Genomic DNA, 25937 nt, shown 5'->3' with positions numbered 1-25937 from the left:
TGCCGGTAGCGGGGACACTGGGGATGGGGACGCCGCGATTGGGGACGCCGGGGATGCTGTGGGCGGGAGGCACGGGCACCACGGAGCATCCGCACCGGGGATGGGGACACCGGGGATGGGGACTAACGGCACCAGGGCCACTGCAAATGAGAGCGTTGGGAACGAGGGCCACTGGCACCGGGAGGCCCGGCTGGGATGCAGCCAGGAGTCAGCCGGGATGGGACACAGCTGGGCACAGGCCTCAACACAGGGAAACGGGGGGCAGCCCCCACCCCCAGGCAGCATCACCCCCGCTCACCAGCCCCCTGTCTCCGCAGGGTGAAGGTGAAGGCTCACCATGGCTGCAGCGTGGCTCATCACCTGGGCACTGCTCCTGGCCGACAGGGTCCCCACCATGGCCCAGGAGACACTGTCCCCTGACAAGATCCCACAGCAGGGCAGGGTACCCCTAGACATCCCATCCTGGGGACATCTGGGGACACCCCCTGCCTGGGATGCATCAGGGGAGCTGAGTGGTGCCGGCGATATCAAGAGCGAGCATGGGGGAGGTGACAGCCCCGTGCGCTGGTCCCAACTGCCACAGCTGGGCACTGTCACCAGGACACCTCGGGTGATAGGGACAAGCCTGGCAGGTGACACAACCCTGGCTGTGCTGGAAGAGCCCTTCATCACCTGGCAAGGACAAGAGGCTGAAGGCCAGGACAGCCCTAGGGGGAGGACACAGCTGCCTCACAGCTCCACACCAGGGATGCCATCCCCCCAGGTGCCCATGGATATGGGTCCACCCTGGGCAGGTCAGGGGATGCTCCCATCTGAGCAGAGTGCCTCCATGCCAGGCAGCACTCCCAGCCCTCAGCCCACCGTGTCCACCATTGCCCTGACTCCAGAGCCGGAAGGAGGGACCGGGGTGGTGACAGCAGCCACACACACCTGGGGACAGTCAGCAGCTGCGGGCAGCAGCATGCAGGGACTTTGGAGTCCCCCCAGTACTGCCCCTACCCCACATCCGGGAGAGCACAGTGCCCCGTCCCGTGTGCCATCCCCCAAGATGGCACAGGAGGTGAGAGCTGAGACCTGGACCCAGCTGCTGCCTGCACACCAGAGGAGCACACGCAGGGCCCCACTCAGCAATGCCACTGCCACAGATATGGCACCTGCCAGGTCAACGAGGCTGCGGGACCCCCAGCCCACCCTCAGCACCAGCAACACTCCGCTGCCCATCTCCAGCACGTCCCCCCCTGGCACACCTTATACAGGTAGGAGCTGGCACGGTGCAGGGACAGCCCACAGTGACCGAGCCCTGGGTGCCAGCTGTCCTCTCCCTCACAGGACTGCTCCCTGAGCAAGACGTTGGCTCCCCGCAGCGAGTCCGGGGTGCCGTGGGGCATGGCAGCATCCCCAATGCCACCGAGGTCACTGTGCCCACAGCACGTCCCACAGCAGGGACATCAGCTGGCACCAGGCACTCAGGTGAGCCGCAGCGTGGACAAGCACCATCCCAGCGTGGGGTCCGGGGGCTGTCCATCAGCTGGGCGAGGGGATGGCAGCTATCTTGGGCTGAGGTGCCACCTTCAATCAGGATTGTGCCTGGCGATGGCCCTAATCTACTGCCTATAGGGATTATCGCGGTTAGAGCCAAACAGGAGGGGGCTTCCCTGTGGGGTCAGAGACGGTGCACTCCGCTGGAGCATTGGCCATCTCAACGGGCCCGCACGTGGGGCACCCCACTAACAAACTGTCCCCTCTCTGCCCGCAGACACTGCAGGGACGCAGCCCCCCCCCACCAGCAGCACCGCAGTGCCCTCGGCCACGTGGCGCCGAGGAGTGGTATGGATGACAACACAGCGTACCCCATGGCGTCCCATGAAGCCGGAACCCAGCGAGCCCCCCACGGAGCCCAGTGCCTGCCTGGGAGCTTCATGCAGTGCTGGGAGCTCCAACGTGACAGCAGCAGGCTGGGCCGAGCTACACCGACCCCTGCGCATCGCCTGGACCGTGCATGCCTACGTGGGGGCTGCACTGTGCCTGCTGCTGGCACTGGGCTGCATCGCAGGGCTGGGGGGGACCATCCTGCAGCGCCCACCCCACTGCGCCCTACTGCTGGGCACCGTGGGGCTGCTGCTGGCCGCCAGCCTGCTGCGGGGCACCTTCCTGCTGCTGGACCCCTATGGGGCACGGGGCCGGCTGCCGTCGCGCTGCATGCTGCTGCTCTGCTCCTTGCCCTTCACACTGCTGCTGGGAGCCTTCACCCTGCTGCTGGTCCGCCTGCAGCGTGCAGCACAGCTCTGCCTGCTGCCCCCCTCCCTGGGGGGGCTGCCCGCACTCGGGGTCACGGCCACACTGCAGTGCCTCGTCCCCGTGGTGGCCGATCTGCTGTGGCCACAGTGGGGTTTAGGCGCAGGGTTAGCGCTGCACGGGGTGGGCTGCGTGCTCGCCACACTGCTGCTGCTGGGGGGGCTGCGGGGGGGCTGGAGGGGGTCCCGCCGCGAGGGGCTGCGATGTGGGGCGCGGGCGCTGCTGGTGGCAGGGCTGCTGGGGGTGCCGTGCTGCGGGCTGCAGCTGCTCAGCGCCGTGTGGCTGCGGGGCGGTGTGGGCCCCGCCGGGCGCTGCGGGTGGCCGTGCTGGGCGGCCATGGGATGGATGCGGGTGGGTGAGGTGGGCGTAGGGCTGGCGGTGCTGCTGGGGGCGGCCGAGCCGCTGTGGAGGGGACGGAGGGAGGAGGCGGCGGGGCACTCGTGCTGGGCCAAAGCGGTGCGGTACTTCTGCACTGGGCGCAAAGCCCAAGCGCCCGAATACCCCAACAACTGCTACGAGCACGCGCCCACCGGAGACATCTCCAAGAGCCTCATCCGCAACCCGGCCGAGCAGCTCCCGCTGCGGGCGCTGAAGGACAGCAACACGGCTGTGGCCGCGGGGACACCGGGCCTCAGCCCTAAGTGCCCCAACATGGCAGTGGCAGCCATCCGCGAGCACGGCTCCTCGGCCTCGCTGGGGGAACTGGCCTTCCGCCCGCCGTCCCCCATCGACCTGCGGCGCAGCATCGACCAGGCCCTGTGCCGCCGGCACCTGCTCCGTGAGGGGCTGTTCGGGCGGCCGCGCCGCGGCTCCGGGACCTCCATCCACACCTTTGAGCCCCAAAACACCATGGCACGCTGCAGCTCGCTGACCGAGCTGCACCGGGGAGAGGCCGAGGTGTCTGTCAGCTCCATGGAGAGCTTCTCGCTGAAGATCAGCTGGAACCCGTGGCGGCACGGCCTGTCCTCGCCCGACAGCTTGCCGCTGGAGGAGGCGCCCAGCCGGGCCCAGCTGCTGGCCCACCAGGAGACCCCCCCGGCCCTGCAGCCCCCCAGCTCCGAGCCCGAGGCGCGGCGCAGCTTCCTGGCACTCAGCAGGCAGGTGGACGCCCGCAGCCTCTCCAGCGACACCATCGAGCTGTGAGGCGTCACCCTGCAGAGCCACATCCCCTCCCGCTGTGACCCTCAGCCAGCTCCGTTTGTGCCAAAAATAGAGAAATAAAGTTTATGACCCAAGCAGGAGGCCCCCGCGCCCACATCCTGTGCCCCCCAGCAGCCAGGGTGGGTGAGCAGAGCTTTAATTCCTGAGATACACACACAGATATGAGCACACCTCGACGGAGGGACAGACCACGGACGAATGCGATGGCCACGTGCATGCATCCAGAGGGGCATCCCTGGGAGCAGTGTGGAGCTGGGGGGGCCTCTGCCACCCCCAGCCCACCCACCCGCACTCACCCTGTCTGGGACACAAGGGCTGGGAGGGGGGGCACAGGGGTTCTGCCCTGGGAACATGAGGAGGGAAGAGTTGGGAATGGGGAGCTCAGGTCAGCAAGGGGAACCCTGCCCCCTGCCCCCATCTCCTCTCCCTGTCCCCAGTGTCGTGCTCGGAGGTGGGACCCCAATCCCTATGGCAGAGTGCCCCAACACGCAAGAGGTGGGGGGCAGCATGCTGTGCCCCCCAGCAGCGCTGCACCTGCAGGACCCCACTTCTGCATAGGACAAGGGGGGAGGAGGGAATCCCTACTCTTACCGATGGGGGGGCACACGCAGGGCCCCACGTGCAGCCCCCCAACCCGCAGCTATCTGCCCTTCATGAAGCCGTCCAGGACGCGGTCGCTGCGGTCGGACAGCCAGTAGCCGGCCATGGCGGCCACGGCGCCGATGAAGATGGCAGTGAACACCATGTCACCCTTGGCAGCCAGCGTGGCCAGGGCGCAGATCATCACCCCGAAAAACATCTGCTGCAGCACCACCACCTCATCGTCCGTCACGTCGTCAAAGAAACCCTTCTCCGGGGCGTCTGCAAGGACGACGATGGTGGGTGAGGGCATCCCCCCGTGCGCCCCTCCCCAGAGCCATGCCATACCAGGGGGTTTGTCCTCCACACACTGCCCGTCCCTGCGCACGTGGCCCGGGGCGCACACGCAGCGATATCCGCCCTCTGTGTTCTCACACACCTCTTGCAGCCCCGTGCACACGGGCTCCTCGCTGCTGGTGCACTCATCCACATCTGCGGGGAGCATGCAGGTAGCAGGGTGGGGGCACCGGGCACCGTGCCCCGTGCCCCCGCTGCAGGCACACAGAGGGCACTCACCCAGGCACTTGGCCCCGTCCCGCTGGTAGCCCTTGTTGCACTTCTTGCAGCGCGCCGGCCCTGCGCCCATGCAGCCGATGCAGGCGGTGGAGCAGTCTGCAGTGTATTGGAGAGGGGATAAAAGGGAAGATGGGGGGCTGTCAGGGCTGGGGGGAGGGGGCTAACCCCCCCTTACCACCCCACTGCCACCGCCTGCCCTCACACCTCGGCACTCGTAGGAGCCCTCAGTGTTGACGCAGAACTGGTTGGCCCTGCAGTGTGCCATCTCCGTGCCGCACTCATCAATATCTGCGGATCAGAAGGGACGATCCCACGGCGCTCCCCCGGGACCCCCACCCCGATATCCAGCCCCACGTCCCCGTGCACCGACCGATGCAGCGGCGCTCGTGCAGCACCCAGCCCCTCTTGCAGCGCAGGCAGCTGGAGTCCTCCGGCCCCGTGCAGCGCCCGCAGGCTGGGTAGCACTCTGCAGGGGTGGGCATAGGGTGGTGAGCACGGCGTGGTGGGCACAAGGGGGCGGGCACAGAGCCCACGGCACAGCGCTTACCGGCACACAGCAGCTGGCTCTGGTTGCGTGACGCCTCGTAGTAGCCATCACCACACTCGGCACAGAAGGGACCGCCGTAGCCGGGGCTGCAGACGCACAGCCCGGTGCCACCCCGCGTCCCTTCTCCATCGCAGCGCCCGTTGCCACTGCAGGGCTGCTGGGGGCCACCGGCACAGGCTGCAGAGACACGGGGAGGAAGGTGAGGACACAGGACACCCCCCTCTCTGCTCCCTGTGCCCGCCGCAGCACTCACGCAGGCAGTCAGGGCCGTAGGTGCCAGGTGGGCAGCACAGCGCCAGGCGCTCCATGCACAGCCACTGGAAGAAGTCAGGGTGCTGCTGCTGCCTGTGGGAGGGACACACAACACTCAAGCCCTGCGCCCACCCACGCCACCTCCCCCAGCCCTGCATCCCCCACTCACTCGTGGAACCACCACTGCTCCACATGCTCCTCGCTGCGCTCCAGCAGCTGGTGGCAGGCAAAGTCCTGGGGGGGGCACACGCTCTCCAGCACCTCCAGCAGTCGTGTCTCACTGCAGGGTCATGGTGATGGTTACGGGGGATCTCCAAGGCCTGTCCCACCCCATGATGGGCACCAGCTCACCTGTGCTTGTACTTGGCCAGCTTCTCCTCCTCCCAGGCTGTGTTGCCCCCACCGAAGCCTTCGTGCTCTGTTCGCTCCATTCCCTGGGTATGCGGAGGGGGGGTGGCCCAGGCACCATGGGATCCCGCAGCTAAGCCCCTCCCCCCCCCCCCCACCACGGATACACTCCAAATCCAGGGTTACCCCCAGCCCAGCTCCCTGGGGACCATCCTCACCTGCACTGCTGTCATTCCCAAGTCACCCCCTTTGCCTCCCCCAGAGCCATGCCACCTTTTGTGCCCACCCCACCACACCACATCACCCCCCGTGCTCTCCACACTGTCACCCTTTGTCCTCCCCCTCAGCACTGCCACCTGCATCCCCATCCCATCACCCTCTCAGACTCCAGCACAGGCTGTCAAGCCCCCCAAACTCATCAGCCCCAAACAGCACCAACATACCCCCACCACCACGACCCCCAACACCCCCAAACACCCCCATGCCTCCCCCTCCCCCCGCCGCGCTGTCTCCTCCCCGCCCCAGCTCCGCACCCTGCTGAAGCTCTCGGCGAGGCCGCGGCAGGCTCGGCAGGGCTCGGCCCCGTCCCCCGGGGGGGTCTCGCTGACCGCGGTGCCCAGGAGGACCCCCCCGAGGAGCGCGGCCCCCAGCAGCGCGGCCCCGAGCCGGGCCCCCCCTCGCCCGCTCTGTAGCGGCAGCAGCGCGGCCGCCAGGCGCCGCCGCGGCCCCATCCTCCAGCCCCGCCCCTCGGCGTGCGCCGCGCCCGCTGACTCAGCTCCCACCTCCCTCCACCAATCGGCGGCGCGCATCACGCCCCGCCCCTCCTCCAACAGCCAATCCGCGCCGCCTTCTTGGAACCGCCTTAAAGGCGCCGCCGCCCTTTTTTCACAGCCACACCGAAGACTTCGGGCCGCAGCGTTCTTTATTCGCGCAGCGCTCTCCGCAACCTTTCGGCCACCGCGGCCGCGTGGGGCTCCAGCCGGCAGCCACGCCGTCCCGACAGCGCTTGCAGGAATCCCACCGCCTCGCTGGGCAGCACAAAGGCTGGGGCTGCCCGCAGCACTTGGGGCACCGATGTCACCGTGGGCTCCAAGCGGGCCACCACGTAACGCCCGGCACCCACAGACAGCACCGGGATGGCACAGGACAGGGCTGCGGCAAAGGCTTCACATGGTTCCACCTCGTGGCCAGGGTCGTGCAGGGGGCTGGGGCCACTGGAAGCATCCCTGGCCCTTGATGCTCCCCCAGCCGCATCCTCCCACCGCCGGGCAGCGGCCTCAGCCGCCGGGGAGAGGAGGAGGATGATGGCATCCCCACTCCGCAGTGCCCTCCGGTGCAGTGCATGCAGCCACGGCAGAGGACCCCAAGCTGCCACCCCACTGCCACCGCCCGGCGCGGCCACCACAACCATCCCCAGTGGGCGCAGGGCCGCCGCCAGCGCGCAGGCTGCACGCTCCGCCACCGGCTCAGCTGCATGCAGGAGGAGTGCACGGCGTCCCTGTAGCGGGGCTGTGGGACAGCATCAGTGGCATCCCCAAAAACCCCATGGAGATGGTCCCATAGGGGGCCCAGCCCCACAGAGTGATCCCCACTACTCACCCTTGGAACCACAGCCAGCGCGCAGAGACTTGAGCCAACCTGTGGGGAGCAGAGAGGGGGACACACAGCGCTCAGCATGCAGTTTTGGCTGCGTGCAGCCCCATCCATACTCACCCTTCACGTCCTCCTTCTTCAGCAGCAGCAGCAGCAGGATGCAGGCGGCACACACCAGCACCCCCAGCCATGCCAGCGCCCAGCGGGCACGCACGTCTGTGGAGCACAGCGTCAGCACCCATCCAACACTCCTAGCACCCGCAGCACTCCTCCCTTATACTCACACTTGTGCATGGGACAAGCCCAGAGTGTGACCCCGCTGCCGTTTTCAGGACGCCAGAGCTGTGGGCCCAAGGACACAATATACACTGTCATGTGCAGCCTATCCATGCCCACCAGATGCTGCCCACACACTGACCTGCACACACTGCCCCGATGCCACGTCCTCCTGCAGCTGCTGCTCCAGCAGCCCCGGGCGGCCGTCCCCCTGTGGGGGATACAGCTAAACCAGAGGCAAGGTGGCAGTGCCCCCAACCATGGAGACCAAGGGGACCCTTACCACAGCGGTGAAGCTGGCAAGTGGCGTGCAGCTGCCCTGCTGCAGAACACAGAGAGATGTGTTCCCCCCAGGCTCCATTAACAGGATGTCATCTGCGTGGCCGGGCAGCATTGCTGGGTGCTCACGTTCCCGCAGGCACTGTGTCAGCTGTACCCTCCCACTGCTCCTCACCTACAGGAGAGAATGGGCTGGAGAGGATGGCCATAGGGCAGCTGTGGGGCAGCCACGGGGCAGAGGTGCCTGCTACCTGCACACAGAGATTGGGGTGTGGCTGCAGCGCTTGGAACTCCTGTGGTCCCTGCAGGCAGAGGGCAGCCCGTCAGTGCCATGTGTCCCTGTGGTGTGTTCTGGCCCCATGGGGACACTCACCTGCCCGGTGACGGGCTGCTGCAGGCCAGGTAGGGCTTGGCACGGAGCAGCAGGTGCTGGGCTCCAGCAGGGCACCAGCTCAGCTGGGAGGTCGCAGGGTGCAGAGATGGAGCAGGAGAGTGCCTGCCCCACATCATGCAGCACCAGCTGGGTCTGCACCCACAGCCGCTCCCATGCCGCTGCATCTGCATGGGGAAAGAGGTCTGTGTGGGGGCCTCCAGGAGTGTTGGTGCCCCACAGCATCTACTCGTGTCCCAGAACCCCTATGCATGTGCCACCCCAATTGGGTACCATGGGAGAAGGGGCAGAGGGTGGCCCGCAGTGGGTCCTGAATCTCTGGCCAAACCTGGAGGGAGAAAAAGGAGAGCAGAAAAATGATTTAAGGTGCCCGTGCTGTTCACACCCAGCTGACCTCACTGGGATGGTGACACCTTCTCACCTCCCACTGCGTCCCTGCAGTGCCCTGCCCCAAGCTCCTACCTGCAGGCAGAGGCAGGGCAGCACCTCCTCCAGTGGCACGCTGTAGTTCATGGGCCCGCTCTGCAACCAGAATCGAGATGTGGGTCACCCCACAGCACACCGCCCCACAGCAGGGCAACTGCGGCAGTGATGGGGACAGAAAGGGGCTCACACTCACCGCTGTCACCACATGTCCCGACCCACCAGTACCATGGCTGTGGTTGCGATAGAGCCGCAGGGTGTAGTTGAGCCCCACTGTGGCCATCTGCACCTCCACCAGCACTGCCGTCAGCCCCGGGGACACCTGCAGCCTGGGCACTGCATGCAGGCGGATCAGGGCACCCTGCACTGGGTACCCCAATGCCTCCCACACCGGGGACACAGCCATCCCTGAGCCCCAGCACAGAGCCACGCATTCCTACCTTGGCACTGCGGGATGGCAGCCCGTGCAGCAGGCCACGAGCAGTCTGTAGGGATAGCAAGCAGGCTCAGCAGGTGAGGAGGGCACAGGGCTGGGCAGCAGGGCCGGGGCTCACCTGGCACCCGCTGCCTCTGGCTCAGCCGGCGACGGCCGTGTGCGCTGCTGTACGCGGTGACGTGCAGCTCAGAGCCCAGCGGTGCCTCGAAGCAGCGGAACCGCACGGAGCCCTGCACAGGAAAACCACAGCGCCATGCACGCGTCCCACGTGCCACGGCCACGGCCCGCAGCCCCACATCCAACCACAGCACCCACGTACCAGCGGCCCGCGGGGCAGTGCGGAGGACGCCCGGACCTCCACGGCCACGCAGCGGGAGGACGCGTAACCGTGCGCGGAGAGCAGCAGCAGCGCGGTGACATCGCGCCGGGGCTCGGCGGCCGTCCCCGCGTCGCCGTCCTCGGGCTCGAGGCCCAGATGCAGGCGGGCCCGCAGGCACGGCGAGCAGCCGTCCGGCCCCGAGCAGCGCAGGGCCGGCTCCAGCCGCAGCCGCAGCACCGCCAGCCCCGGGCCCGGCGCCGCGGGCTCCGTCCCGCACAGCACGTCGGTGTCTGCGGGCGAGCGGGGCCGCGTCAGCCCCGCTCCTCTTATCCCGGCAGCGGGGCCGCGGGCGCGGGCACTTACCGAGCAGGCGGCAGGCGAGGCCCTGCGGGCGGGACGTGAGGCTCGGCCCGGCCCTGCGGCCCTACAGCCCCCGCCGCGCCGACCCACCTGGGAGCAGGACACGGCGTCGCGGGGAGCCCCGCGCCCGCCCGCCGCCAGCAGCAGCAGCAGCACCGTGCACCCGGTGGGGCCGGGGCGCCCCATGGCCCCGGCCCCACAGCCCCGCTCCCGGCCCACGGGCCCCGCCGCCACCACCGCCGTCGACTCCCGCTTCCTGCTCCGCTCCCGGGCTCCCGGGACCGCCCCGGGGTGGGGCCTGCCCCGTTCTGCCCCGTTCTGCCCCGCACCGGAGCGGCGTGGCCCGGCTTGCCCCACGCGGCCCGCTGCGGTTTGGGCGCCGGGCCCGTCCTCGCCGCGCTGTCCCCACGCAGTGCCGGGCCGGTCCCGCTGCCCGCGTGGGAGCGCACCGACCCCAGCAGCTCAGAGCCCCCGGGTCCAGAGAAAGCGACGCGGGGAAATGTAAACAGCGCTTTTATTCCGATCAACGCAGCCACGCTGCCACGTACAAAGCTGCAGCCAAGACCGGGCGTGAGCAGCCCGTCCGTGAGCAGCCCGTCCGTGCCGTGCCGGGCGCCCCTACATGGCAGGAGCTGCCCAGCTGCCTCTCTCAGCTGCGGCCACCCCGTGCAGGGCCCGCTCTCTCTGCCATAGCAGCTGCCCGGTGCCAGGGCTGTGCCCACCCTGCTCCATTCCAGCCTTCCAGCCCGGGGCACGGTCCCGCAGCCGCTCACTCAGCCCCAGTCTGATCCAGGGCCTCAGTCCTCCTCGTGGCCCTCGGCCCACGCTCTGCCCCAGCTCAGCCCCACTGCGGGCACTCAGGTACCAGCAGGCTGAAGCTGGCCCCCGCCGCAGCCGCCCCCTGCCACCCCCTTGCTGGCCTCAGCTTCCAGCAGCCGGAGCAGCAGCCCCTTGGCCCGGCCGTGGAGGTGCCTGGAGGAGGCCGGTGGGCCGCCCCGCAGCGCACCCAGCAGCCCGGGCAGCTCCTGGGGCAGGCGGTATGTGGGCAGGGGCCGCAGGGGCCGGGGCACATCACGAGGGCTGCAGAGCCGGCTGAAGTACACCAGCACCCAGCCCCGGCCTCGCCCCGCTGCCCCCAGCTCCCCGTGCAAGCACGCCATGGCTGCCCCAAAAACATCGTGTGCATCGCGGGGCTCCCCGCCGCCTTCACCCCCTCGCCATAAGCGGAAGAGCCGAGCGCTGCCCCGGCTCCAGAGCAGCAGGACGGTGCCGCGCTCACGGCCCACGTGGCTGCGCTGGGCATAGAGCCAGGGCAGGGCCCCCGCACGCCCCACACCGCCTGCTTCCCACAGGTCCAGGTGCACCTCACAGCCCAGCCCCACGCGCAGCAGCTCAGCCAGGGCGCACACCAGGGCCAGGTGCTCCTCCGAATCCGGAGAGTACAGCAGCAGCACGGGGCGGCCACAGGATGCTGCATCTGCAGGACAGAAGGGACACCTGTGCTCTGAGCAGCCCCAGCGGGACTGCAGCATCCCACCTCCCTGGGAGCCTCCCCATCTTTGAGGTGCCCCAGCTCGTGCCCAAACCGCTGCCCCTCACCGTTGCGCATCCTCCAGGTGCTGCGGCAGTTCAGGAGCAGCACAGTCATCACCAGCCCCAGCGCCAGCACCAGCCCCAGCAGCCCAAAATGCCTGTGTGAGACTGGGACAGGGGCGGTGAGCGGGCAGCCACGACACCCAACCCAGCCCCCACCACCCCTGGGGCTCTGCTCACCATCAGGACACAGCAGTTGCTTGCGGGCGAAGCGCACGTCTGAGCGCCAGACCTGAGGAGGGAAAGGAGATGGATGAGGGGGGCCAGGACTTGGGGTTTGGCCCCCTACCCTGATGTGGGTAGCACAACAGGGCCGGGTGTCACCTTACCAACACGCAGCTGCCCAGGACCTGCACCGGCAGCAGCAGCGCCAGCTCCCCTGGAGCAGAGCTCTCCGGCTGCAAAGCACGAGGCAGGGTCAGCGTGGCACGGCTTGTCCCTCCCGAGCTCCCCTGTCCTACATCGTTTACCCGCGTGACGGTGTAGACAGGGGCCTCGGGCTCACAGTGCCCGCCCCTGTGCTGACACAGCGCTGCGCTGAAGGACGCGGGGACGCGGGAGGTGAGGAGCAGGCGGAGCTGCAGTCCCCGGGCACTCAGGGACACGTTCCAAGCGGTGTCTGGTGGAGAGAGGGCACACACGGTGGCATGACGAGGTGCCCGAGGGGGAGGGCCCAGCATCCCAAATCCATGGGCTCACCTGCGCGGTGGGGACACTCCACGTGACTGCTGTTCCCATAGGAGAACTGTGGAGGGGACGTGGAGTCAGCTGTGCCCCCTCCCTGGCACTCTCCCAGCCGGTGCCAGCCCGGGGACTTACCCTGAAGCAGAGCAGGGGGTGCATGTCCACGCTGTCCAGTGTGTACGCCTGACAAGGGTCAGAGAGAGTGGCACCATCTGTCCCCAGGGATGCGCTGCACCATGGACATCCTGGGGACCAGTGGGTGCCCTGCAGCCGTGTCCCCTCACCTGTTCCTCCTCACTGGCAGTGGAGTTGGGGATGTCGTGGCACGGTGCAGCTTCAGCTGCCACCTCCCTCCAGCACAGGGTGGCCCGGGGGTGCAGGGGACAGCTGGCACTCAGCACCATGGCCATCTGGTCCTTGCTGCTGTAGTCATGGAAGCGCACCGAGGACCACAGCTCAGGTCCGTCTGTGGGGATGACATCAGTGGGATGGCCAGGGGATGGTGTCCCCTCCCTGGGGTCCCTTGGGGCACTCACAGGCGTCCGGCCGCTCACGGAAGGGGCAGCGCTTGCTGCGCAGGCTGTCACGGTGCGGGTAGGAGGCCTGGGGAGCAGAGCACAGCACGGTGTGTCTGCCACCCGTGTCCCCTCACTGTGCAGATGGATGCACACGGGGGATGGCAACACACCTCAACACAAAGGCAGGGCACCAGGAACTCATAGGGCAGCGAGACGTGGTGGCCACCCGGCACCAGGAGCTGAAGGCACAGAGGTGACGTGAGCATGCTGGGAGTGCAGGGACCCCCAGGGACCGCACCCCGCTGCCTGTTACCCGGCGGTGGAAGGGCTGTGGCAGTTCCTCACACTCCAGGACCAACTGGTGGCACAGCCGCACCGCCAGCGCAGGGCCCTCGGGCACGGCCACCTCGATGGCCCGCACTTCAGGGAGCCAGGTGTGGGTGAAGACGGGCCCTGGGGAGTACAGGAGGCGTCAGCTGGTGCCAGCCATTGTGGGCACCCATCTCCCTTTTAGCCTTACCCTGCAGCTCAGTGGCAACCACGTGGCTGTGGCTGATGGCCAGGCCTCGGTCAGGGATGGTACGCAGGGTGACCAGGACCCGCCGCCCGCTTTCCGCCGGGAAGCAGTCAAACTGAACCTGCCACTGCAGGGAGCAGGGGGTGAACGAAGCCCCACCGCCCACCCCCATCCCCGCAGCGTGCCCCGCACTCACCGGCACACCGCCCCGTGCCCGGTGCCGCCGCCACACCTGCAGCCAGCCTGCCCGGTTGGAGCCCAGCTCCAGGAAGTCGAGCTGCAGCCCATGGATTCCTGTGGGACACCGGTGGTTGCTGACACGGGTGGGACAAGCTCGTGGATGGGGTGTCCCCTCCCAGGGCTCCCCCAGCGGGGACAAGGGAGGGTCTGTCCCGGAGCACAGCCCGTACCTGAGGCCGGGACGGCCAGGCGCACTCGCAGGCAGGGCTGGCAGGGCAGCGAGGGCTGGCACAGCCGCGTCGTGCTCAGCGCCAGGGCCGGGGGGGTCAGCGGGGGCCCGGTGGGGGCTCCCCGGCGGCAACGGGGCCGGCTCAGCCTGCCGTCGGCTGCCGGGAGAGGAAGAGCCGCGCACGGGGCATCCCTCGCACCGGGAACGTCCTCCCGAGGGGGATCCCCGCGCACAGGGATCCCCTTATAAAGGGGAACTCCGCGCGCCGGGAACCGCCCCGCACCTCCAAGCTCCCAAGTCCGGCCCCGATCTCGGCCCCACCGGCGATGCCCCACCGGGACCCCCCCTCCCCAGCCCGCAGCCGCCGCCGCCGCCCCCGCACACCGGGACCGCAGCCCCGCCGCCCCACTCACCGCTGGCCCGGCACTCCTGCAAGCAAAGAGACGGGGATCAGCGTGGCCCCGCCCGTCCCCCCCGCTCCCCGTTCCCCATTCCCACCGCCCCGGCGCTCACGAAGTTGGCGGAAACCCGCGGGCGGAGCACTGCGGGCCGGGCGGGCGGCGGCAGCAGCAGCAGCGCGGCGACGAGCAGAGCGACGGCGCGCACCGGGCAGCCCATGGCCGACAGCCCCGCAGCCGAGCCCCGCTCACACCGCCGGTGTCGGGTCCCCGCCCCGGGCTGGCCCCGCCGCATTCCTCCGGCAGCACGTGCGGCCCCGCCCGCGACCTGATTGCGGCGGCGCAGACACGAGTGGGAAAGCACGGGAGGGGCTTTATTTCCGTACGGTGACGCGCGATCAGAGCCCCAGCGCCGGGCTCAGCCCCAGGGACCCCCACGCCCACAGCAGCCGCCCCGCAGCACTGCCGGCGGCCCCTAAGCGCCCCACGCGTGGCACACAGATCCTCCACCCAACCCCGTTCATTTCTTCTTCTTCTCTTGCGTGCTGGTGAACCAGGAGTCCAGCAACTTCTTGCTGTAGTAGAGCTGCCAGCCGTGCACCTGGGCGGCCACCACCACCACCAGGTACATGACGGAGACGGCGGAGAAGCCGAAGATGAAGCGGTACGCCTTGCCGTGCCGATAGAGCTGCTGAGCCATGGGGAACATCTCCATGGCCCCATAGATGAGCGGTGCCACCGAGAACAGCCCGGCGCTGATCATGGACAGCACCAGGTAGCTGATGTTGTTGCGAGGGAAGGAGAGCAGGCCTAGCAGTGAGGGCAGGATGCTGAGCAGGTAGGGGTACTCCCACTGGTAGGGCATGGCCACGCGGTCGTGGGGCAGCAGCTTGAGGTGCCCCACACACATCTGTGCCAGCAGCAGCAGCCACAGCACCACGTGCACGTAGGTCAGCTTCTTGATCTCAGCCTTCAGGGCCACGCTGTGGGGACACCACACGGTCACAGCCCCGTTGGGTCACGGCCCTGATGGGGACGTGGCCCAGAGGGGACACCACCCTGCCACGGCCGTGATGCGGGCACGGCCCCGCAGTTTGGGGAGCAGAGGCTCCACGACACCCACCTCATCTGGTAGTGCGAGGCCACGCGCTCCCGGTGCCGGTAGTCGCTGCCATCGGTGCCAGCAGCACGGGGCCCACCTCGAGACGCCATAGCTGCCTGCAGGGACACAGGGTGAGGGCACCCCCACGAGGACCTCCAGGACCTCCATCCCACTTCCCGTGCCCGCCCACTCGTGACAGCCGCAGGGCCGCCCCCGGGCGCGGTCCCCGCCGACCCCCACCGCCGCAGTCCCACCCTCCGCACCTCGCCGCGGGCACCGCGCCCCGCCGTACCCCACCTGCTCACCGGGATGAGACGCTCTATCCACACTTCCGGTTCTCTATGGCCGCCGCTTCAGCTCATAGTGCCGCAGGCAGGCGGCCGCTCTATACACCCGGAGGTCCGTCTCTATGATCAAAGCGGGGTGTATCGCCCAGCGGTCCGCCCGCCACGCAGGCGCAGTGCGGTCATGGCGGGTTGCGGCGGTGCCGCACGCGTGGCGGCGCGCGTGGGTCAGGGGGCGCGCACCGCGGGGTTAGTGCGTGGGGGGCGCGCGTGGGTGCTCTGATGTAAATGCACGGGGGTCGTAGGCTGCGTAGGGGCAGGCTTTGGGGCACACGGAGGTGCACACGCGTGGGGACGCGGAGCGTGGGTACAGAGACACGAGTGGGTGTTGCGGGGCTGTGGGTGCGGGTTTGGGGGCACGCGGAGAGTTTGAGATGTGGGGGTGTTGGCTCATTGGGAGCACACACGGGATGGCGTGTGTGGAGCTGCACTCACCCACCCGTGGGGCAAGGGGGGGGAGTCTCTTGTGTGCCTCATCTCACTCTCCCCGTAGGAAGGGGCGACTGCGGGGCCCTGACGCCGTGCTGGGGCTGCTGGAAGCCTCGGTTGTGCACCAGGAAGGTAAGGGAGGAGAGGAGGGCTTGACACGGGTGGGTGTCGGCTGGTCAGGAGTGGGAACTGACCCTTCTCTCGCCCCGCAGGAGCCCTGCTGGCTCTGAGCAAGCCCACTGGTCTGCCTGTGCTGGGTGAGTGCTGGGGGGGCTGATGCAGCCCAGGGGAAGCACATCTGGTGCTGACCCCCACACCCCTCCAGGTCGCCCCGGGGAGCTGAGCCTGACTGCACTGCTGCCTGCACTACGCCGACGCCTGGGACTGCCTGCAGAGCTGCACGTGGTGAAGGCACCTGCCAGGTATTGAAGTGGGTTTAGGATTTGGGGTGGGAGGGATCCTGGTGGGGGTGGTCTCTGTGATACCACGTCCCATAGGGAGTGCTCCGGCCTCGTGCTGCTGTCCTGCTGCCACCGTGCCACGGAGCAGCTGCAGCGCTCCTTCACCACTGCCCGCCGCACAGGGCAGTTCCCGGCCACCTACAGGTGAGTGCCCACCCGTATCTCTCCCTCCCCAGCAGCGTGAGGGTCTGCCCTCTCATTGTGTCCCCTCAGCGCTGTCACTGTGGGGGTCCCAGCAGAAGCAGAGGGTGAGATCCGTGTGGGGCTGCGCTGGCAGCAGAAAGGGGACACGGCAGCGGTAAGGGGCATGTGGGAGGATTGGGGGAGGGGGGGAGAAGCAGACAGTGTGCTGAAGCTGTGCCTCCCACCCCTGAGGTGGTGGCAGTGCCATCCCCAGGACGCCGCAGTGTGGCCCGTGGGGAGGTGAAGAGCACCCTGACCCGATACCGGCTGCTGGGGGCGGCGGGGGGCTGTGCCCTGCTCCAGCTGCAGCCTCGCACCGGTGAGTGCCCCCCCCTACACTCCCCCAGTACCACCACCCCACAGTGCCACCAACCCCATGTCCTCCCCTCCCTGCAGCTTTCCCCGAGCAGCTCCAGGTGCACCTGACGCTGCTGCTGTGCCCGGCCCTGGGTGACCACCAGCATGCATCCCGCGTGGGCACAGTGCTGGGGCAGCCCTTCTTGCTGCCCCCCCAGGAGACCCCCACACCCCACGCACAGGTAAACAGCGCAGCAGAGGAGGGATTGATGCCCTGTTCTGCAGTCCCCTAAAAAAATTATCCCCCGCAGGTGCTGGATGCAGAGCTGATGTCCCGGCTGCAGCTGTCCCCACACCGCCGCCTGCCCCTCCACCTCCACCTGCAGCAGCTGGTGCTGCCCCACACGGTGCTGTGTGCTCCCCCCCCTCCCCATTTCCTGCGCACTCTGCGCCTGCTGGGGCTGCCCCCCCTGCCTCTCCCTCCCCATTAAATCTCTGCATGCCAACAAACAGCATTTCTCTGTCCCACTTGCGCTCCCCACATTTTTCCTGTGTAGGCCCCCCCTGCCCCGGGGGCTGAGTCAGTGCTGGTAACCACAGCCCCCTCCCTCCCTGCGACCCAGTTCCTATCTGGGGCGGATGTTGGGGGCGTCCCTGGCTGCCCCAGTTCCTGCCCGCAGCCCTATGACTTCAAGGTGGGGGAGGCTGACAACACGCCCCTCCCCCTGCCTCCCCAATATGAAGTCATGTAGCTCACTCCCACTCACAAATTTATTTCCACCAGGAGGGGTTGGGGCATACTGGGCCATCACCACTTCTCTTTGCCCGCCGCGGGGCCCCACGTCCCTCCTCCATGCTGCGGAGCCGAGTGCCCTGCAGAAGGGGCAGGGGGCCGAGGCAGGGGAGAGTTCCCTGGTGGGGTGTGATGGGCACATGGGGATGGCCCCTCATCCCTCTGAGCTGGGGCAGAGCCCCTGGGGGCTGCTTCTGCGCAGCACATGGTGAGGCCCTGTTCTGTGCTTCCGCTACTGCAGCCAGGGAGCGGGAAGCGCGGCGTGGTCTGCGCAGGGAGCAGCCTTCCACCTCCAGCTTCAGCCCCATGTAGTGCACGGTGGGCACAGCCGCCTGTAGTGGGACACATGGGGAGCACAGGGCCGTGCCCCCCCTCCCCACAGCCCCCTAACCCCCCCCCAGGCTCCCAACCCCACCTGCTTGTAGATGAGTTCAAAGGCTCCCGTGGGGCACTTGGGGTCATCCCGGCGGTCGATGACGATGCGCAGCGTGTCGCGCTGCACCCTGGCACACAGGCGTCCCGTCACCGCCGTGCTGCCCGCCATGGTGGGGCTGGCGTTTATCTCCAGCAGCCAGGGTTGGAAATCCTCGCCGAAAATAAAATCGGCCCCATAGAGCTCAAAGCTGCCTTTCCGGCCCTGCACCAAGCCCTGCGAGCACTGCACCGCCCGCACCACCGCCGCCTTCATGCCTGGCACCATCACCTCAGCCCAGGCGCTGGCGTGGCCCCGCTGTGCCAGGTAAGCTTGCAGCTGGTGGCACGACCACGTGTTGTCCGCTGGCAGCCGCGGGTGCCGGGATAACCCTGGGCGGTAGTGCTGCTGCACCGCTTGGTTGCAGAGGTGGACAGCCCTGGGGGGGTGGGAGGGAGAAAGAAAGCAACCTTCAGTTGGGCATTAGGAATAATTTCATCTCAGGGTGAGCGGTGAGGAGCTGGCACAGGATACCCAAGGGGTCGTCATCCCTGGAGGTGATCAAGGAATGCATATATGTGGCACTGAGGGACGTGGCTGCGGGCGTGGTGATGGGCTGGGGTGGGACTAGAGCTCAGTGAGAGAGCTGGGGGAAGGAGGGAGGGAGGGACACACACAGCGTGGAGCCGCACTCACGCGTCCAAGCAGCGCAGGGAGAAGGGCTGCGAGCAGAAGCGCAGGTAGCACTCGCCGTAGAACCAGACGGTCAGCGGGTTCCAGTCGGTCACCAGGAACCACTGCCGCACGTCGAACTTGGTGCCGAAGATGAGCAGCGGCCGCTCCACGTACTTCTGCACCACCCAGCGGCCCTCCCGCCCCGTGCTGCCCGCCAACTGCAGCAGCTGGTCCAGCTGTGCTGCACACACGATGCCTGCGGATGTGGCAGTGCATGGGGACCCCGCCGAGCCTGGGGACCCCCGCGTCCCCCCCATCTTACCTCTGCCCCGGGATGCAGCCCCGGGTTTGAGGATCCAGACGTTGCGCTCGCCCTCCATGCACAGCTGGGGCAGCTGCCCTGCCAGGCCCTGCAGCACGCTGCGGCCTCGTTCCTGCTGCGCCATGCTCAGCTGCAGCACGACCCCCTCGCTGTGAAATGGGGCGGGGAGGTGGCTCAGCAGTTGCCTTCCCAGCTTTTCCCACCCTGCTGCCAGCACTCACTGCACCACGCGGTAGTAGCCCTGCAGGAAGCTGTCCCAGTTGGGGCTGGGGGGCTGCGTGTCCCCGTCGATGTCCCGGTGGGCCATGCTGCCCAGGTGCCCCCTGCACACCTGCAGAGCCTCCTCCACCAGCTGTGGGGGCAGCATAGGGGCCGGCCCCTCTGCTACAGGGGGTGGCACAGGGTAAGGGATGGAGCGCTGCACCATGCTTGGGGTCGGGGGGCTCAGCACCTCACCTGGAGCATCACTAGGTTTCGGGGATGGGTCCAGCGCCGTATGCTCATCCTCAGCTCTTTCCAGGGCCACTTTGAGCAGGTTGCGTGCGGCAGTGAGGCGGAAATCCTCTGCAGTAAGAGAGGAGGCGTTACCCAGCCCAAAGCCACGCTGGGGACGTGGGGACCATGAGCCCTTACTGCACCGACCCCCAGCTCACCGATGAAGGCCTGGCGCTCATCCACAGCACTCAGCCGGTAGCAACGAGGGAAGAAGGTGTCAGGGTTGGCTTGGTCGAACCAGGGCAGGTTGCGCAGGGTGAGGCACAGCCCCTCCTGTGTGGAGAAAGGTGGCAGTCCCAGCATGCACCCTGTGCCCCCACAGGGAAGGTCCCCATGCCCCCACCTTGGTGGTGAGGCAGCCTCCTCGGGCATAGTGGTTCACCACCTGGTCTGGTCGCAGGACACAGCTCTCCGCAGCACTGCAGCGGGTGCTCCAGATGAAGTATGGCACCTGGTCCTGCACCAGGCGGGACTGGGGGAACAAGGGGTTGAGTGAGGTGCGACCCTCCCACTCTGCATCCTCACCCCCTCCCCAATGATGGTCCTCCTGCATCATGTTGGGAGTCATAGCCCTCCTTGCTACCATGAGCTCATGGATGCCATCGGCGTCGTCCCTGTCCAGCTGCTCTTCTTCCTCATCCTCCTCACTGGGCAGCCATGTGGAGCACAGGGACTCAAGGGATGGCTGCACCGTGTGCTGTCCTGCGCTGAGTTTGGCACAGCCACCATCTGCCTCCTGCTGCTGCATCATGCCTGGTGCCTTCCTCTCCACCCAGCCCCGTGCACGCAGCAGGTGGCGGATCACAGGGTAGTGGCCCTGCAGCATAAAGATCTTCTTCTCCTGGGTGGGGAGATGCCATGGCTAAGCTGCCCACCCTGGCGAGCTCAGCCCTCATGCCCAATGAATGTGGGACACAGTGGGGCAGGAGCAGGCCCTCACCTTGATGGCCCTCTCCACATGCAGCCTGGCTTGCTTCAGCTGCTCAGAGGAGAACCGGGGGCGGCTGCAGCCTGCAAGAGTGCCAAGATCCATGGGACAGCCTCAGAAGAGCCCCACTCAGGCAGGGTACACTCTCACGTTCTCTTGTCCCTGAAGGGCAGGGAGCAGGCACCCACCTGCACGCACACGATGCACCTTGCTAGGTGCTTCTGGCACAGCGTTTGCTACCTTCTCATTACTCATGCCAGCGCCACAGCCTCACAGTGTGCTCCCCAGGAACTCCCCTCCATGAGTTGTGTGTGCCCACGGCCCTGCTTTCAAGTGGGTGAGGTGTGGGGCAATCTGGGGGTGAGGGAGGCTGCTAGCAGCTCTGCCCCACTCCATGCAGATCAGGGGATCCCCCTGCACCATGTCCTCACCCTATGGAGGATGTAAGGGGTTTCCAGCAGCCCTAAGCCTTGCATCCTTTCCTGCAGCCCCACTCCAGCTGCTCCTCCATCACCTGAACCTGTGCCCCACTCAAACCCTTCCTCAGGGCCGCTCTGCTGTGCCCAACCCATTCCTTCCAGCACCGGGGGGACTGCCCCTACTGTTTACCGTCGTCATGGCGTCGCTCCTGGCCCCGCCCCCAGACCCTTTCCCCACCCCCTCTTGACATGTAGCCCCGCCCACACACATACTGCCTCCTCCCCCCCCAACACAGCAGGGAGCCGAGGGGATACAGCAAGTAACTCTTTATAAAACACAATGCGACAGGACGGGGAGCGGGGCCGCCCGGCCCCATGCACGCACAAGCCCGGTTTGCCCCTGCCCCGGCCAGCGAGGAGACGGGTTCACATCCCGGGGCCCAGCTCTCCTTCGCCAGAGTGGGAGACCCCCCAGCATGCGGCTCTGCAGGCACCGGGAAGCCACGGAGTCACGGCACGGCCTAGAACTGCAAGGCAAGACAGAGGCCAGGTGCCCATCAGCACTAGCACAACTTGTACTGCACCCCCAAGCTCTGCCCACCCTCAGCCCACTTGGAGGGTATCAATGTCAATGGAAGAGCGAGCAGCAACGCTTATAGGCACCCCCCTGTGTCCCAGGATGGGCATAAACAGCACCAAAGCACCACCCCCTCCCAACTCTGGGCTCTGCTGCCGAGAGAAGGGGCATTCCCAGAGCCTCACATTCTTGAGGAATTCCTCTGCCACGATGCGGGCCCTGGCGTTGACAGACAGCTTCATCTCACTGATCTCCTTGTCGATCTCCTCCATGAAATGGATCACGAAGTCCACAAGCTTGTGCTTGTACATCTGCTCCGTGTGGAAGTTGGTGATTAGGAAGCTGATGTCGTAGCCCTGAGGAAAAGAGGAGCAGTACGAGAGCTATGAGAGCACAGCACGACGGCAGTGCAGCCCAGATCTGCACCGCAGACCCCTGGGAGCAGAGCTGGGAGCTGCTCTGCTGCCACCCCCTCACCTCCACGGGCTTCCTACGTAAAATGAAGAAGTTCTCAGCCCTCATCATCATGAACCTCATGAATTTATGACACAGGATCTTCTCAATCTCATCGGCCTGCAGAGAGGAAAGGGAAATGAGGCTTCCCCACAGTGGTGCAAGTTGCCAGCTGCCCTCCCCCACCCAGCCACCCCGGCTCCACACCTGTTTGACAGCAATGCTGACACGCACGGAGTTGATGGAGCCCTCAATGAGCACCTTTTCCTTCTCATTCCTGCTGATGATCACCGGCTGCAACAGCAGCTCCTTGCTGCTCCTGTGGGAGCAAAGTAAGGTCAGGACTGATCAGCAGGGAAGCATTCATGGCTCAGTGCTCACTGGCATGTGGGTGGGGAGCTGCAGGGTTCCTGGAGATGCAGAGCGTTCCCTTCACTCCTACATCAGGATCCCGCTCCTGCTCTGCAGCTCCCCCAGCACCCACCGGGTGACAATGGGCGGGGGGCGAAGGATGGGGACCCCAGGGCAGCTCCGAGCAATCCGGGGCACGGTGCAGCCCATCACCACCGGGTGAGCAGACATAGCTGGGGGGGGCGGGATCCGTACCTGACCTCCACCTCGGGTTTGTTGTGGCGCTCCACCACCTGCGAGGAGAAGTTCTCCAGGCACAGGGCGGCCTGCAGCGTGGCACGCACCGCGTTCAGGTACGGGCGCAGCGTGGCAGTCTGCGGGTCACAGCACAGCGTCAGGGCCCGGACTCAACCTCAAACCCAACCCCAACCCCAACCCCTCCTCTCCCGGCCCTGCCCGCCGCCCTCAGCCCATTCCCGCCCGCGCCCCACCATGGTGACGGCTCCGGTCCGGTCCGGGGAAGCGGAACCGGAAGCGGTCGGTGCTCTTTTCCGGGATGCGCGGGACCCCCCAACCCGGCGGGTGGGAGGAGGCGGGGTGTTCCCGCTCGGTGCCCCTCTCCCGCTCCCGCTCGGCCGCCACGAGGCCCCTCCGCACTGTCCCGAGAGGACACGGACGCGACGCAGCGCGGCTCAGCCCGGGACGTAGCGCGGCGGCGCCGTAATGCCGCGGCACTCCCCCCGCGAGCTCGCCGGCCTTGGTGCGCTCCTGTCAGCCCTTCCATATTAGGAAAGGAAGAAGGAGAGCCGGCCGAGCCAATGGGCGGCGCGCGCCGGGCGGGGCTGAGCCAATGGGAAGCGCGGGGCGGGGCGGGGCGGGGCGGGGCGGGGCGAGGCGGCGCGCGCGGCCTGCGGGGCCCGGAAGTTGGCGGGCGGCCGTGTGTGTAGCCCGGCCCCTCCCGGCGCCGCGCCCCGGCCCTGCCCCCCGCCGAGCTCTGCGGCCCGCCCCCTGAGACCCCGGGCCCCGCTCCTTTCCCTCTCCGGTCCCCCCCCCCCCCGGTGCCGCCATGAGCGAGCTGAAGGACTGCCCGCTGCAGTTTCACGACTTCAAGTCGGTGGACCACGTGAAGGTGTGCCCGCGCTACACGGCCGTGCTGGCCCGCTCCGAGGACGATGGCATCGGCATCGAGGAGCTGGACACGCTTCAGCTGGAGCTGGAGACGCTGCTCTCCTCCGCCAGCCGCCGCCTCCGTGTCCTGGAGGCTGAGACGCAGGTGCGTTGCCCGTGTCCGCGACCCCTGCGTTCCTGTCAGCATCCCGTGCACGGCTCTGATGCAGTACTGCTCTTTTCCAGATCCTGACAGACTGGCAGGACAAGAAGGGCGACCGGCGTTTCCTGAAGCTGAGCAAGGACCACGATGTGGGCACCTCTGTCAAACACGGCAAGCCCAAGAAGCAGAAGCTGGAGGGAAAAGGGGGCCACGGGACGGGGCCTGGGCCCGGCAGGCCGAAGTCCAAAAACCTGCAGCCCAAGATCCAGGAGTATGAGTTCCAGGATGATCCCATTGATGTGCCACGGATTCCTAAAAACGATGCTCCAAACAGGTGCATGGGGAGTTGGGGAGCACTGGGATTGGCTGCTACCTTGCTTGCAGTCATGAGCTGTTGCTGTAGTACCCTCCCCAGCTCTCCATCACCATTATTCTCCACTCTGGCCTCACAGGTTCTGGGCGTCAGTGGAGCCATACTGCGCCGATCTCACCAACGAGGAGGTCAGGGTCCTGGAGGAGCTGCTCAAGCCACCAGAAGATGAGGCCGAGCACTACAAGGTGACAAGCTCCAGAGCCCCCAGCCTGTGCTCCCTCACCCCATACCCTACCCTGCATTGTCCATCCCTCAGCTCTCGAGCAGGCTGAGCAGTCGCACTCCTGTGAACAATGCACGCGGCCTCTGGGGTGGTGCTGACCCACAGGCTCCTCAGCACAACCCCAGCCCCATGCTGAACCCCTGGCCCACCTCACACTGCAGATTCCACCTCTGGGAAAGCACTACTCACAGCGCTGGGCTCAAGAGGACCTCCTGGAGGAGCAGAAGGATGGTGCCCGGGCAGCAGCTGCAGCTGACAAAAAGAAGGGTGTTCTGGGACCACTGACTGAGCTGGACACCAAAGGTGTTGTCCCATCCCCTAGGTGTAACAGGCTGCACTGAAGCTGTAGGGTGAGATCGGGGGGCTGGCATCCAGCTCCTGCAGAACCAGGGCTGCTAACAACTTTCTCCCTCCCGCATGCACCCAGACGTTGACGCCCTGCTGAAGAAGTCAGAGGCCCAGCATGAGCAGCCTGAGGATGGGTGTCCCTTTGGGCCCCTGACGCAGCGTCTCCTGCAGGCCCTGGTGGAGGTGAGGGGGCTCAGGTTTGTGCAGTGGCCCCACGAGGCACTGTCACCACATCAAGGCGAGGTGAACCTCTCCCGTGTTCTCCGCTTGCCAGGAAAACATCATCTCCCCTGTGGAGGACTCTCCCATTCCTGAGATTGCTGGCAAGGACTCGGGAGCAGATGGCGCTGGCACTTCTCCCCGCAGCCAGAACAAGCCCTTCAGGTGAGCTGCTGTGCTGCCGCGAGGCTCAATGCTGCCTGGTGCTTTCCCTGCCCAAATTGGGGCAGAACGTGGGTGCTTCAGAAAGCATCTGCTCTCTGCCCCTCGCAGCGTGCCCCACACCAAGTCGCTGGAGGGGCGGATCAAGGAGGAGCTGGTGGCCCAGGGGCTGCTGGAGTCAGAGGACCGTCCCGCTGAGGACTCAGAGGATGAGGTCCTGGCCGAGCTGCGCAAGAGGCAGGCAGAGCTGAAGGCACTCAGCGCCCACAACCGTGCCAAGAAGCATGAGCTGCTGCGGTGAGTGTGGGCAGGGCACGGGGCCTGGTGCAGGGCCTGAGCTGCATGACTGCTCCATGAACTGCTGTCCTCTGTCCCCAGGTTGGCCAAGGAGGAGCTGCACCGACAGGAGCTGCGGCAGCGGGTCCGCATGGCCGACAATGAGGTGATGGACGCCTTCCGCAAGATCATGGCCGCGCGGCAGAAGAAGCGCACTCCCACCAAGAAGGAGAAGGACCAGGCGTGGAAGACATTGAAGGAGCGGGAGAGCATCCTCAAGCTGCTGGATGGGTAGCGGGGGGCTCAGGGCAGGACTGCACTTTGCTGCCATCTCCTTATTTCACGGACTGGAGTGGAGGACGAAGAGGTGCCCCTGTCTCCCGTGGGCTCCCGGCATGCCTGTGCTCTGCCTGGGATCGCTGCGGGTTGGGGACAGAGGGTGCATGACCCTGTGCTGCGATCCCAGCGCAGTGACAGGGGTGACGATTCACTGGAAGGCTGAGTCCTGCTCCTGCCCCAGGGCCACAGCTCCTGCCCACTGCCACCAAACCGCAGCTGGAGCACAGGGACCCAGAGAGAGCGTTCCTGGGAATAGCCGTCCCCTGGTTTCCGCTCCTGTGGTTATTCTGGGCACCGGACCTCTGCCAGGCCCCGGGCTGGGAGCTGTCCCGTGCCTCGCTGGCTCTGAGGACAGCCAGGGACACTGGTGTCACCGGGGGGGAGTGGGGCGGGCGAGGGCACGGCGGGCTCGGGACATACCTGTGGGTTCTGTGGCTGAGAGGGCAATAAAGGAGAATTGGCGCTGGTGGTGTGGTGTGCGGTCGTGTGCTGTTCGGAAGCCGCGGGAAGGCAAGGGAGGCGGTCAGGGCTC

At 67.1% G+C, this 25937-nt stretch overlaps 8 protein-coding genes across 9 annotated transcripts; 3 read left to right on the top strand and 5 right to left on the bottom strand.

Annotated features, from left to right (window-relative positions):
- The first annotated feature begins 321 nt into the window (after positions 1-321).
- On the top strand, positions 322-3504 carry PRRT3 (proline rich transmembrane protein 3). The gene is made up of 3 exons (XM_065749346.1): positions 322-1256; positions 1330-1470; positions 1757-3504. Exons 1-3 carry the CDS (start codon positions 338-340, stop codon positions 3436-3438), a joined length of 2742 nt encoding a protein of 913 aa, XP_065605418.1. The 5' UTR covers positions 322-337; the 3' UTR covers positions 3439-3504.
- A 14-nt stretch (positions 3505-3518) lies between these two features.
- Positions 3519-6489, bottom strand: CRELD1 (cysteine rich with EGF like domains 1). The gene is made up of 10 exons (XM_065749347.1): positions 6292-6489; positions 5762-5844; positions 5580-5690; positions 5412-5503; positions 5159-5335; positions 4982-5077; positions 4816-4899; positions 4612-4707; positions 4384-4527; positions 3519-4317 (listed from the first exon to the last, which is right to left on the bottom strand). Exons 1-10 carry the CDS (start codon positions 6487-6489, stop codon positions 4097-4099), a joined length of 1302 nt encoding a protein of 433 aa, XP_065605419.1. The 3' UTR covers positions 3519-4096.
- A 173-nt stretch (positions 6490-6662) lies between these two features.
- Positions 6663-10108, bottom strand: IL17RC (interleukin 17 receptor C). Its single transcript, XM_065749901.1, has 16 exons — positions 9926-10108; positions 9839-9860; positions 9476-9765; positions 9275-9386; positions 9161-9205; positions 8917-9056; positions 8760-8819; positions 8571-8625; positions 8280-8464; positions 8158-8208; positions 7911-8081; positions 7770-7838; positions 7636-7693; positions 7472-7567; positions 7358-7396; positions 6663-7267 (listed from the first exon to the last, which is right to left on the bottom strand). Exons 1-16 carry the CDS (start codon positions 10019-10021, stop codon positions 6681-6683), a joined length of 2076 nt encoding a protein of 691 aa, XP_065605973.1. The 5' UTR covers positions 10022-10108; the 3' UTR covers positions 6663-6680.
- Positions 10109-10446: 338 nt separating this feature from the next.
- Positions 10447-14250, bottom strand: IL17RE (interleukin 17 receptor E). 2 transcript variants are annotated; one of them, XM_065749900.1, is made up of 16 exons: positions 14070-14250; positions 13970-13985; positions 13558-13713; positions 13344-13441; positions 13151-13274; positions 12944-13083; positions 12801-12869; positions 12649-12715; positions 12397-12578; positions 12248-12295; positions 12128-12173; positions 11899-12047; positions 11758-11826; positions 11609-11660; positions 11435-11536; positions 10447-11312 (listed from the first exon to the last, which is right to left on the bottom strand). In XM_065749900.1, exons 1-16 carry the CDS (start codon positions 14247-14249, stop codon positions 10693-10695), a joined length of 2118 nt encoding a protein of 705 aa, XP_065605972.1. In that variant the 5' UTR covers position 14250; the 3' UTR covers positions 10447-10692. The 2 variants fall into 2 exon arrangements, with proteins under 2 accessions (XP_065605972.1, XP_065605971.1); XM_065749899.1 differs by having other exon boundaries at positions 13151-13441.
- Positions 14251-14310: 60 nt separating this feature from the next.
- Positions 14311-15172, bottom strand: JAGN1 (jagunal homolog 1). The gene is made up of 2 exons (XM_065749903.1): positions 15078-15172; positions 14311-14937 (listed from the first exon to the last, which is right to left on the bottom strand). The coding sequence occupies exons 1-2, from the start codon at positions 15164-15166 to the stop codon at positions 14475-14477; spliced, it is 552 nt and encodes a 183-aa protein (XP_065605975.1). The 5' UTR covers positions 15167-15172; the 3' UTR covers positions 14311-14474.
- Positions 15173-15472: 300 nt separating this feature from the next.
- Positions 15473-17275, top strand: RPUSD3 (RNA pseudouridine synthase D3). The gene is made up of 9 exons (XM_065749256.1): positions 15473-15589; positions 15894-15961; positions 16042-16086; positions 16155-16251; positions 16327-16434; positions 16504-16588; positions 16666-16792; positions 16870-17012; positions 17082-17275. The coding sequence occupies exons 1-9, from the start codon at positions 15525-15527 to the stop codon at positions 17259-17261; spliced, it is 918 nt and encodes a 305-aa protein (XP_065605328.1). The 5' UTR covers positions 15473-15524; the 3' UTR covers positions 17262-17275.
- Positions 17276-17525: 250 nt separating this feature from the next.
- Positions 17526-22777, bottom strand: LOC136057138 (tubulin monoglycylase TTLL3-like). Its single transcript, XM_065749705.1, has 14 exons — positions 22687-22777; positions 22451-22569; positions 22052-22163; positions 21869-21964; positions 21577-21747; positions 20408-20446; positions 19811-20308; positions 19626-19740; positions 19429-19536; positions 19194-19356; positions 18973-19121; positions 18672-18906; positions 17979-18414; positions 17526-17895 (listed from the first exon to the last, which is right to left on the bottom strand). Exons 1-14 carry the CDS (start codon positions 22687-22689, stop codon positions 17542-17544), a joined length of 2598 nt encoding a protein of 865 aa, XP_065605777.1. The 5' UTR covers positions 22690-22777; the 3' UTR covers positions 17526-17541.
- A 463-nt stretch (positions 22778-23240) lies between these two features.
- On the top strand, positions 23241-25861 carry TADA3 (transcriptional adaptor 3). The gene is made up of 8 exons (XM_065749486.1): positions 23241-23468; positions 23549-23799; positions 23918-24023; positions 24223-24364; positions 24489-24592; positions 24684-24793; positions 24902-25087; positions 25169-25861. Exons 1-8 carry the CDS (start codon positions 23262-23264, stop codon positions 25359-25361), a joined length of 1299 nt encoding a protein of 432 aa, XP_065605558.1. The 5' UTR covers positions 23241-23261; the 3' UTR covers positions 25362-25861.
- The last annotated feature ends 76 nt before the right edge of the window (positions 25862-25937 follow it).

Source organism: Cyrtonyx montezumae, unplaced genomic scaffold (assembly GCF_038088225.1).
Source record: "Cyrtonyx montezumae isolate F1298 unplaced genomic scaffold, pur_monq_1.0 scaffold_6, whole genome shotgun sequence".
NCBI classification, from domain to species: Eukaryota; Metazoa; Chordata; class Aves; order Galliformes; family Odontophoridae; genus Cyrtonyx; species Cyrtonyx montezumae.
This window is presented reverse-complemented; position numbering and strand designations above follow the sequence as displayed.